General features: G+C 50.6%; 1 protein-coding gene across 2 annotated transcripts in view; it reads left to right on the forward strand.

Annotated features, from left to right (window-relative positions):
- ADORA1 (adenosine A1 receptor) overlaps positions 1-9,698 on the forward strand; it is a 70,873-nt gene extending 61,175 nt beyond the window's left edge. For both annotated transcript variants that reach the window (XM_054026970.1, XM_054026969.1), the window contains exon 3: positions 8,722-9,698. In XM_054026970.1, coding sequence (XP_053882945.1) covers positions 8,722-9,415 — 694 coding nt within the window. In that variant the 3' untranslated portion in view covers positions 9,416-9,698. The remainder of the gene's footprint in view (positions 1-8,721) is intronic.
- Positions 9,699-12,338: the final 2,640 nt, after the last annotated feature.

Raw genomic sequence — 12,338 nt, forward strand, 5'->3', positions numbered from 1 at the left:
CTCAAGACCTTTAATCATTCTTGTTGCTCTTCTTTGGACCCTTTCCAGTTTCTCCACATCTTTTTTAAAATGCGGCGCCCAGAACTGGACACAATACTCCAGCTGAGGCCTAACCAGAGCAGAGTAGAGCGGAAGAATGACTTCTCGTGTCTTGCTCACAACACACCTGTTAATGCATCCCAGAATCATGTTTGCTTTTTTTGCAACAGCATCACACTGTTGACTCATATTTAGCTTGTGGTCCACTATAACCCCTAGATCCCTTTCTGCCGTACTCCTTCCTAGACAGTCTTTTCCCATTCTGTATGTGTGAAATTGATTTTTCCTTCCTAAGTGGAGCACTTTGCATTTGTCTTTGTTAAACTTCATCCTGTTTAACTCAGACCATTTCTCCAATTTGTCCAGATCATTTTGAATTATGACCCTGTCCTCCAAAGTAGTTGCAATCCCTCCCAGTTTGGTATCATCCGCACTGCCCAAGAGCCGGCTCCGCAGCTCCCATTGGCCGAGAACCATGGACAATGGAAGCTGCGGGGGCAGCGCCAGCGGGCGCAGGCAGCACGCACTGCACAGAGCTGCCTGGCTGTTCCTGTGCCTAGGAGCCAGACATGCTGGCCGCTTCCTGGAGCCGCATGGAGCCAGGGCAGGCAGGGAACCTGTCTTAGCCCCATTGCACCGCCGACTGGGAACCACCTGAGGTAAGCGCTGCCCAGCCAGAGCCCACACCCTGCACCCCCTCCCACACCCCACACCCACCTGAGCCCCCACCCGCACCCAAACTCCCTCCCAGAGCCTGCACCTCAACCCCCTGCCCCAGCCCTGAGCCCTCTCCCAGAGCCCACACCCACACCCCCTCCCGCACTCCAATCACCTACCCCAGCCCTGAGCCCTCTCCTGCACCCCCAACCCCTCATCCCTGTCCCCCCAGAGCCTGCACCCCCTCCCATACACCAACCTCCTGCCCCAGCCCTGAGCCTGCTCCCACACCCCTCGGCTCCAGCCCGGAACCCCCTCCTGCACCCCAAACCCCTCATCCCCAGCCCCACCGCAGAGCTTGAACCCCCAACTGGAGCCCTCACTCCCTCCTGCACCCCAACCCCCTGTCTCAACCCAGTGAAGGGGGGATGGAGTGAGTGGAGGCGGGGCCTCAGGGAGGGGGCAGGGCAAAGGGGCTTGGTTTTGTGTGATTGAAAGTTGGCAACCCTAGCTGTGGAGGAAGGCAAAAAAACCCAGAGCCCCGGCCAATCTGACCTGGGGGGAAATTTCTTGCCAACCCCACATCTGGCGATCAGTTAGACCCGGGGCATGTAAGCAAGAAACAGCCAGCCAAGCACCTGAGAGAGCGACCGCTCAGTGCCACCACAGAGCCCTGGCACTCCTCGTCCTATGTCCCATCTCCAGCTGGGGCCATCCCGGATGCTTCAGAGAAAGGAGATTTAAAAAACCTAAAACAGAACGCATTGCGGGGGGACATCCCTTTCTGACCCTGTGAGTGGCTGGTTGAAACCTTGAAGCGTGAGCTTTTAGGAACATAAGACATAGCCCTGGTCCCGGGGCTCACTTCCAGTGTATGTGGACTGCACCCAGTAACCCTTTTGGGGGCTGCCACCATAGAAGTAAAAGAACAGTGATAAATTAACAAGTTTATGTTATGACTCCCTCTGGTGATAAGTGATTATCTCTAGTCAGTGAGCAAGCAGCTGGGAATAAGTATCCAACTTCAGCCTCATAAATGTTTATCTTTTTTACAAAGTGTCCTTTAAACGCTTCCTGGAGAAACATCTGAGGTTTCACAATTCTTCATAGCGCTCATCCTCCATGTCTCTGTGCAGCGGCCTCCAGGAGTCTGCAAGATCTGAAGCACAGATAGGCAAGGGAAAAAGGAACAGAAACCTAAACCGCCAGAGATCAAAGCCTTTTTGTCAGGGGAGGTTCCGTGAGATCAGCAGCCATTCTGGCTTTTATTTCTGCGTAATCATAACTCAGATAAGCCGCATTTCAGTTGTACTTTCCCGTTCCCACTCACTTTGTCCAGCTTCATGTGATTAGCTGAGCCCTGTTTTCTTTAGAGAACTTTTCACTGATTTATTTCCGTGGGGATCTTATTGGACTAAGATGTACCATTGTAAGAATTACTTTATTTGAGTCCAGTGCATCTGCTAGGGCTACTTGGAAAATTATAGCTATTTTCTACAAACAAAAAATCCAAAGAAACCAAAAATGTTTGTTTCATGTGAAAATTTTCTCTGAAATTTTTCATTTTTTGTCAAAACAAAATGGAAACATTTCATTTTGATTTGAATCTAAATTAATAATTTTGGGGGGGAGGGGCAGTTTTGAGGGTATTTCCCCCCATCTCTCCCTCCCCCTCCTTTTTCCACTGGAAAAGGATGGGAAGGGCCCAAAACCTGAAAATATTTTGTTTCAAATTAAACCCAAATAAAACTGAAAAATTCCAAACGACCTGGACATTTTGTGTAAAAACATTTGTACTGCTCGAAAAACATTTTTTGTAAGAAATAAAACCCTTTCGGATGAAGAAACATGTCTTCCGGCTCCATTCGTGGTTTGCCCTGGAGAATGGAATCATTATGGATAATACATGAGTACAAATTTCTCTAATGTCAACAGGGCCACGCTCAGCCATCGACTCCAACTCGCAATAAGAGGCGGCTGCTGGAAATGGAATCAGGCTAAGCTTTAAAGCAGACTTTGTTTTGAAAAAATACTGTAATTGTAACTTGAGTGTTGTGCTGTTCAGTGTGAAGCTCCCCTATCATGGTGATAGGTGGAGCTGAGAACCAAGAGAGAAGAAAAACCCATTAGCACAATGATGAGATACTGAAGGGGGATGTAATAAAAGTGTAAATTCATAGAGTTGAAGGCCAGAAGGGACCATTACATCAGCTAGTCTTGCTTCCTGCATAACACAGGCCATTACATTTCACCCAGTTATCTCTGTATTGAGCCCAATAACGTGTGTTTGGCTAAAGTCTCTCTTCCAGAAAGGCTCCAGTCTGGGTCTGAAGACATCAAGAGATGGAGAATCTGCCACTTCCCTGGGGAGTTTGTTCCAAGGATCAGTCATCCTCACAGTTAAACATTTGTCCCTGATTTCTAATTTGAATCAGTCTGGTTTTAACTCCCAGCTGTCTCTCCTTATTCTGCCGTTCTCCACTTCTAACCATGAGGCATAACAATAACAAATGGATTTGCTATTAATGTGATTTTTCGAGCACCTGAACAAGTGCCGGGTACCACATAAACCCACAGTCCTGCCCTGAGGACGACTAATTTCAGGATGACATAAATGAAGATAAAAACAGTCCTGGAGATGGATGGAGGACAGAGGAGGATGAAGGTCCATTCACACCCCGATGGTCCCTCACGTCTCATGGGCTCCGTGGCTGGAGTTGAGTGTTGGGTGGGATTTCAATGAGATGAGGGAGTGGCATGGAGATGGAAGAAGCATGAGGAAGAAGACGAAAGGGGTACCCAGGGGTGCATTGGCAGAGCAGAGAGGGCTTGAGGGGATGACATAAAAGGGGATGACATCTATCTATCTGTCAGAGTTTTATGCTGTTGCCCATCACAATAGGAGCTGGGCACCTTCCATGTAAAATAGTCAAGTCCCTAGTGGACTTTCTGGAATCTCTGATGCTTCTCTGTTTTCAGGGACAATCCTTGGGGTAGGATGTTTGGTTCTGATTTGGTTAGGTGTTATTAATTCCACTATTTAACTTTGTTTGTTTATCTGGATAAGTCAGGGGTTCGGTAGATGGCACTACCTGGGTGGGGTGTATCGTTCTTATGGTGGAAATAAACTTTACCGACCCCAGCTTCAGGCATTAGTGTCTCCCAAGTGAGTTCACACTAGTGCTGTTCTAAGTCTTGTCCTACCCTTTTCCCAGTGTCGCTGACTCCTCCTGCCTCTTCTTGCATGCTCTTTGGGAGGCGTGTGCACCATTATCCATGGTGCAATGTGTCATTCTCAGGCACAAAGCAATAATGGTAACAAAGGGGAGGGAAGCGCGCACACACACCTATGCACAGGCACGCGCATGCCTATGCATGTGCGCACATAGACACAGAAACACGCAAACGCACACACGCACATTCTGATCCCATCTCTGACATAGGCCACTGCCGACTTTTTTGTATTCCCACCCACAGGCTGTGGAGAGGAGCTGTCTGAGGGTCCCTGAGCCTGGGGTCTGTTCTCCCCCAGTGCAATTTAGGAAGGGGAGTGCTCTATGGCTTGTGAAACCCGTACAGTACCGGGAACTGAATTGTGGGCACATGCAGAGACAGGGGAGCAGGCAGGATGGCGGGTGATGTGCAGATGCGTGGCCGTTACAAATGCCCAAGATGGATCAGACGGGTTGTGTGGAGGGCTGATGGGGGCTTTAGGGCAGGATGTATGTGGGTGGGGGGTTTTGGAGGTAGGATTGTGGGAGGGTTGGGCGGGGGGGTGGTTACACTCTGTGTGTGTGATCAGGGGAGATGGTGTGCAAGGGACCTGTGTGAGTCGGGAGGAGGTGCAGGCAGGAGAAGGTGTATGGTGGGGCGTCTCCCTGGGACATAGGTAGTGGGTGTGGCGGGATCTTTGTGTTGGTGGGGATGGAGAGGCTGGGCGTGATCTAGGTGTGTCAACAGGTAGGGAGGGTGCTGAGGGTGTCGCCAATGGGATGTGGGATGCGGAGGGGGTGGGTTTAACAAGCTGGGCATGACGTGGCTGGGCCATGTGGGGAAGTGGGGGTGTGGGCACTGGGAGGGTGTAGTGGAGTACAGGGGGGACCATGGGGCTAGGTGTTATTTGTGTTAGCATAGCCCGTAGGAACCCCCTGTCATGGCCAGCCCCCATTGTGCCAGGCGCTGTACAAACACGGAACAAAATAACAGCCCCCGCCCCAAGGAGCTTCCGATCTAAGTAGAAGACAAGACCCCAAGTGGATACAGACAGACAGGGGAGCACAAGGAATGGGGCTTGGTGGCATGGGGGTGAGATGGGGGGGCGTCTGTGCGTGCAGCTAGGGTGCATGCTGTGTGAACCGTTACACAGGGGAGCCTAGGGGGATAGAGGCCCATCACTTCTGGGCAGCACTAGCTTACACACACCCCGGAGCTTTGCAAGGTGATTATCATTTCCTGCCGTCTAAAGTGCTCTGGTGCAGGGTGGGGAAGGCATCCAGCAAAGGCAGGTTCCCTGCAGCTCCCCCCGCCCCAACACCCTCCCTCCTCTGGGATACCATGCCAGCCAGATGGCCACTGGTTAGTGGAAAGCAGGAGCGACACAGCCAGAGCTCCCTTCCGTAGACACACTCTCCGCTGGGGTTCAAATACACAAGCTGTAAATATCTAGGCTCTCAACAGGAGATGGCAGAGATGCTATCTGAGCAGCTGCCTGGCTGCTGTCCCGGGTCCAAGCCCAGAAAGGGCTCCTCACCAGGGGCCTCTGGGCACTGGAGACACATTCATCAGACGGAGACAGCACCAATTCCTGCTGTAAAATACAGTATGCGGAGGCGGTCAATGCATCGCGCCCTCTGCCCACCTCACCCCCCTGCTCTCCGCACTGGCCTGGCTCCCCAACTACCTCCAGCCCCGCCCCCCAAGCCCCACAGCAGATTAAAGGAGCCCCAATCTCTGAGCTATCCCCCTCGCCAGAGATTCAGCCCCTCCTCACCATTCCCTCCCCGCAAAGTGACGCTGGTCTGAGGGGCCTGCACCAGGGACTGGTACGGAGCCCACTCTGCTCCCACTCAAATCAACAGGAGCCTGCGCACTCCACTCCCAGAAAATCCACTGTCTAGCGCTGAGAAATGGGAGCTGCAGCCCGTTGGATGGGGGGTTCCCAGTGGCTCACTCCTAGCCCGGCGAGGGCCGGAGAGAATAGGCTGCATGTGGGCATGGCTGTAGGTAGGTGCTTGTGAGAGGGGTTGAAACCAGTCAGTTATAATTCCCCTTTCCCCTGAGCTTGGCACCACCGGACTCAGGGTGGCAAGGGCACTGGCCTTCCCAGGCAGAGGGATACAAGAAATAGTCCCAATGGCAGTATTTAGACATCTGTAAAATATGTGGCATATACAGGGCATGTCCTACCCTGCTCCCCCTGAGGGGCTCCCCATCCCAGCCCCCTGCCTGGCTCCCTGGAGGAGCTCTCTATCCCAGCTTCACTGCCCCTCCAGTCCACAGCCCTTCCAGGGGCTCTCCATCCCCCGGAGTTCTCTCTAGCCCTGGAGGCTCCTGCCCCCCCATCGCTCTGAGTGAGGAATATCCCCCTTTTCCCTGCTCTGTCCAAATTCACAGGACCACTCCAAGTAGAGAGCGATGCCGCCCAAGCTCCCCTGTGCTTGCCACCAGCCAGCCCTTCCTTGTCCCCTCTGCTCCCGGGGCCCCTGCCTCGCTGTTCAAACCACATGGCGCTTTTCTCCTGAGTCACCCGCTGCTTCCCAGAGGCTGCTCCCTTCCCGGAGTATAAATCACCGACTCAGAACACGGGCTCAGCTCACAAAGGGAACAGCGAGCAATTCTCAGGCCCGCCATCCTTCCCGTGGGAGCCAGCCTGCCCCTCTGGTTGATGGGAATCATTTCCCAGACAAGAGGTGCTTAGCAGGGGAAACAAATGGGGATTGACTGCAGCAAACCCTTCTCCGATGGTAGATACACCAGAGCGCGCTTATGGTTACTGAATAATTTATGCTCAGTGCTCTAATGAGATTAGCAGCCTTTCCTTCCGCACCTTCCATCCTCACGCTGCTCTGGTGGGCCTTGACACACTCCATTAGGCTCACTCCACCCTCTGACATCCTGCGTATTAGGACAGCAAAAGCCCAGAGAGCTGACGTTCAAGGTGACCTGCAATGGGGAAAGATTGGGTTTGAGCCCTTACTTGGCTTTGTCGTGTATAAACCCCCCTGAAGTGACGGGGTGGTACAATTCCTTTCGGTTTGGTTTTTGCATCTGAGCTACTGGGCTTGTCTCCCCAGTTTTTCTTTGGAGACTCTATGGAGACCTGGCAGGATTATGATACCACCAGCACCACAGAAGTGAAACCTGAGCAATGGGTGAGGGAGGGAGGTTTAGTCAGACTGAGCTACGTTCTAGTTTGTTGGTGTTCACACCTATGCAATTGAAATGCCCAACAAACAGTAGGTAGAAAGGCATTCTTGGTTAAAGTTTCAACACCTCCATCCCTTCAGTTAAGCACTGTTAAAACTTTTGTTCCTCGCCTCCACACCCTCCTGGGAGATCTTCTGCAAAAGCAGGGAAGGCAAGGCCTGCTGTTCTGATGCTAAAACTTTTGTTAGGGGGGTGAAATAAAACCTTCCAGGCTTTATTGATTGGTCATGATGATACTTTGAAAAGGGGAATAACCCCAGAATGTTTTCCTGTGGCAGGTGGGTGCGTTGGAGAGCTGAACAAACAGAGGTGCTGGGAGCTGCATCATGCAGAGCACCACCTAAGCCTAGACAATGCTCTGTCTCTCCTGCCCCTCAGCCCAGGCCTAGAAGAAGAGGCAGGCATGGTCCTGGGGAACTGACACATTAGGAAATGAAAAAGCCCTTGTCCAGAAGCTTCTCTTACTGGCAGCAGGGGGCGGATTGATTTCTCCTCCAGCCACCAGCTGGTACGGAAGGAAGCTTTTTGATGATTGCTGCCTCGGTGTCAGGACTCTTTTCTGTGGGGCTTCCCAGGTCACTCCACACCAGCTGAACACAGCCGTACAGAGCTGGAGAGCTCCCTTGGGCAGAGCCCCAGAAAGCCATAACGTCATTCTGCTGGGACACCCTGACTTTGCCATGTCAGCGTCACCCGATATTTATGCCACATGGTGATGCAAAATAACAGGCTGTTGTACTGTGGTTACAGTCCTGGCCCTTTAAAATCCCTCTTGACCTACAGCAAGGGGATAACTTTGTCACAGGATCTCAGGGCCCTGCCCTGCTCCTTGTGTGTCATTTACACCTGTGCAAAGTGAGTGTGAAATGCTCCCACCGGTGGGAGTGGAGTGTTCTGCTTCCAGCCACTGCTAACTTGGCTGGGCTGTGAACAGGTAACCTAGAAGTGAATGGCCCATAGCAATTAGAATCATAGAATATCAGGGTTGGAAGGGACCTCAGGAGGTCATCTAGTCCAACCCCCTGCTCAAAGCAGGATCAATCCCCATACAGATTTTTGCCCCAGATCCCTAAATGGCCCCCTCAAGGATTGAACTCACAAGCCTGGGTTTAGCAGGCCAATGCTCAAACCCCTGAGCTATCCCTCTGATCCCCACCCTCTTTGGGCTTAAAACTGCCTCTGGCCTCTGAGGTCAATGTAAAACTGCTGGAAGACCAGATTCAGTCCCCATCCCTCTCTCTGCCCCCACAAAGTCTCACCCCCTAGCGCAGGAGCTTTCTCCTCTGCAGCCTCTGACCAGCCTGCAAGTGCCTCTCTGCCTTTCCATTTCATCTCAGCTCCCCTCCCGGTGCACTCTCATCACCCTCCTCAGGTATTCACTGTATGGGTGGATGCTGAGGCCAGATTTTCCAAAGCGTTCAGTATCCCACATGCACCCATCATGGGCTCTTCTGCAGATTGGGCCACTTGTTTGGGTGACTCTGTGGGAGCTGATCTCTCAAAATCCCCTTTTGCTGTAGTGCATGGGGCTAAGAAGTGACCCACGCTGCGATTCCACCTATATCTAACGCCGCGTGGTGTTTTCTGTCTCCTCCACAGGTACAAGAGCGTAGTGACCCCCAGACGAGCAGCTGCGGCCATCGCTTGCTGCTGGATCGTTTCCCTGCTCGTGGGACTGACCCCCATGTTTGGCTGGAACAACCTGAACAAGATGAGGAGGACTCAGGAGGCGAACGCCAGCCACACGGCGTTCGTCATCGGGTGCAAGTTCGAGAATGTCATCAGCATGGAGTACATGGTCTATTTCAACTTCTTTGTCTGGGTGCTGCCTCCCTTGCTGCTGATGCTCATCATCTACCTGGAGGTCTTCAACCTGATCCGCAAGCAGCTCGACAAGAAGGTCTCCTCCAACTCATCGGATCCTCAGAAATATTATGGGAAGGAGCTGAAGATCGCCAAGTCCTTGGCATTGGTCCTCTTCCTGTTTGCACTGAGCTGGCTCCCGCTGCACACGCTTAACTGCATCACCTTGTTTTGCCCATCCTGCCAGACTCCCAGCATCCTGACGTACATTGCTATTTTCCTGACTCACGGCAACTCGGCCATGAACCCCATCGTCTATGCCTTCCGGATCCAAAAATTCAGGACCACGTTCCTGCAAATCTGGCACCAGTACATCTGCTGTGAAACCGACAAGAACACTAACAACCTGGACAACACCGAGCTAGGCAACTGGCAGCTAGAGAGAGCCGTCCCAGATGTGCCGTACTTTGATTTACAAAAGTCCCTTTAATGTCCAAAGAGCAAACTTGTCTTCACCCCCTCCACACGCACACAATTGTAAATGACTAGTATGGGGAGGGGGCAGCAGTGACCCAGGAGACCTGAGATGGTCAGACCAAGCAGATGTTTACCTGAGCTAGCATAGGGCATTATTTATTCACAGCCATTGTACTGTTCTGATATTGTAGCCTGCACTGTTCTTTTTTTTTTTTAGGGCGAAGTGTATCTAGGTATTCAAGGGGAATTGTACAGACAAGGATGTGATTTATCTTTAACTCAAATAAAAAAGGAAGACAGCAGCTCTGCAGCATTATGGACGGGTTCTCGCTCCCAGGGTCTCACTGCGGTGCTCGTTCTTAGAACTGGGACAGCCAGAGGCTGCTCAAATCTAAAAGGATTATGAAACGAGAGAGGGGCACAGAGTGGGACAAGGGGGAAGTGGCTTCAAGTTGTAAATATCCCCATGTCCCTCTCTCCTACATCTCCCATAAGGATTCCTGTGATGCAGCCCCTCCCCTCATCAAGGGGGAGAGAGTGGTGCATCATGGGAGATGTAGTCCCACCAAGGAGTCCAGTCTGTAATAGAGAATGGGAGCATAAGGCATCCAAACTATTACTCCCATGAGGCACCGTGGCACCATATTGAACAGAAACATTTCAAAATTTGACCAAATTATTTTGCTGAAAAGTTAATTTTCTAAGGGGAAAAAACCCTTATTTTCCAACCAGATTTAGGTAGACAACATGGGGGCTAAGTTGCCCAAGTCTAGCAGGTCAGGCATCCGGTATGAAGCCAGAGAGTCGTATTTTTGGAAAGGTTTGTCCCTGTCCAGTACCGGATGTGGCTCTGCCCCCGGCAGAATGACCTCATATGCACAGTGCATGCAAGGTCACAATGGTTCATGTCAGGTCATGGCGGCAGGGTATGCCCGGTATTCTGGGGATGTGTCAGAGGCCACCCTGTCCTGCCTGCACTAGTGGAGTTGGGACACCTGAAACTCCCAGTGCTGATGCTCAGCCGGGGACTCTGAGACGGGAGAGGATGAGCCCGTGGGGACTACAAATAGGTGGCCTCTCTGTCTACACTGAACCCACAACTTGCTTCCAGGCAGCCCTCAGATGTGGAGCCTAGCCCAGACCTTAACCGTGCTTCATAACCAGGCTAAGACAGGGCCTGATGAGACACAGGATTACTTTTAGCTGCAGCTTCTCTCGCTTGTGCCTTGGTCTGTGTGCTGAGCTGGAGGCCTTCCCGAGGTAAGCGAGGTTGGCTTCCTCAGGTTCGTAAGCCTGAGTTGGTTGCTCTGGACGCTCTGGAGCCAGATGGCGCCTGTATGTAGATGCCGCAATGGTGTCAATACACAGACAGCCTTAGCCAGTGCTGCCAGGTGAAGGACATAGCAGGCCATGATCTGTAGTCTGGCAGATATTCAAGCTGCCCTTTAGTGGCGCTGGCCAAAGCAGAAGCCATCTGCCCCCAGACTCCATTGTGGTAGGAGCTTGTATCATGGGGGCTGCAGCCTCTTCACATGCTTTGAATGGTGAGTCACTGATCTGAGCTCTGAGCTCCCCATGAAAGTCGTACACCCGAGGGAGAGCATGCGCCCCAGAGCTGCAACATCCCCAGCCCCAGGAAGGCTTTTCGCCAACATGTAGCTACCCACCACAGCGTGGGCACAGCCTGCTTTTCACTGTGACGGGCAGCTACACGTACGCTGCAGCCGGTGGTGTGTAAGGTAGACGTGGCCATTGTTGCTTGCGCCCAGCTTACTAGATGGTCCAGATTGTGCCGTATCAGAGACCTGCCCTTTATCACTTTATCTTGTGCAAACTTTATCACTCATTATTTGAAGTTTTCTTCCAGGTCATTGGTAAAGATGTTAAATGGCGTAGGGTCAAGAACCGATTCCTGTGGGACCCCCGCTGGAAATAGACCCGCTCAGTGATGATTCCCTGCTCACAATTACATTTTGAGAGCTAGCTGTGAGTCAGTTTTTAATCCATTTAATATGTGCCATGTTGATTTTGTATTATTCTAGTTCCTTAATTGAAATTGCATTCAGTACCAAGTCAAATGCCTTACAGAAGTCTAACTATATTACATTAACACTATTACCTTTATCAGCAAACTTGTAATCTTATCCAAAAAAAAGATATGCAATTACTTTGACAGGCTCTGTTTTCCATAAGCCCGTGGTGATTGGTACTAATTATATTCCCCTCCTTTAGTTCTTTATTAATTGACTCCTGTATCAGCCGCCCCATTATCTTGCCCGGGATCGATGTCAGACTGACAGGCCTATAATTACCCAGGTTGTCCCATTTATACTTTTTCAATATTGGCACAGCACTAGCTTTCTTCCACTCCTCCGGAACTTCCCCAGAGTTCCAAGACAAGTTGAAAAAAATCAACATTAACAGTACAGCAAAGTCTTCAAACAAGTCTTAAAATTCTTGGCTGCATGTTATCCAGACCTGCTGATTTTAAAATGTCTAACTTTAGTAACTGCTGTTTAACATCCTCCTGAGTTACTGTTGGGAGGGAAACTATTTCATTATCATTATATGATATGACTACTTCAATCTGTCTTTTTCCCCCAAATACAAAACAGAAATACTCATTGAACACTTCTGCCTTTTCTGCATTATTATTAATAATTCTACCATTTTAATTTAGTAATGGACCAGTGCCATGGTTAGGATTCCTTTTGTTCTTTATATATTTCAAAAATTCCTTATTGTCCTTAACTCCATTGGCCATAGATTTCTCCTTGCATCTTTTTGCTTCCCTTATCAATTTTATACAGTTCCTTCTTTCTAATTTATATTCATTGCTATCAATTTCCCCTTTCTTCCATTTGTTTATATACATAATATATAATATTTTATAGCTGCTTTCACTTCCCCTCTAAGGAAGTTTGGTTTTTCAATCA

The sequence above is a fragment of the Malaclemys terrapin genome, chromosome 4 (assembly GCF_027887155.1).
Source record: "Malaclemys terrapin pileata isolate rMalTer1 chromosome 4, rMalTer1.hap1, whole genome shotgun sequence".
NCBI classification, from domain to species: Eukaryota; Metazoa; Chordata; order Testudines; family Emydidae; genus Malaclemys; species Malaclemys terrapin.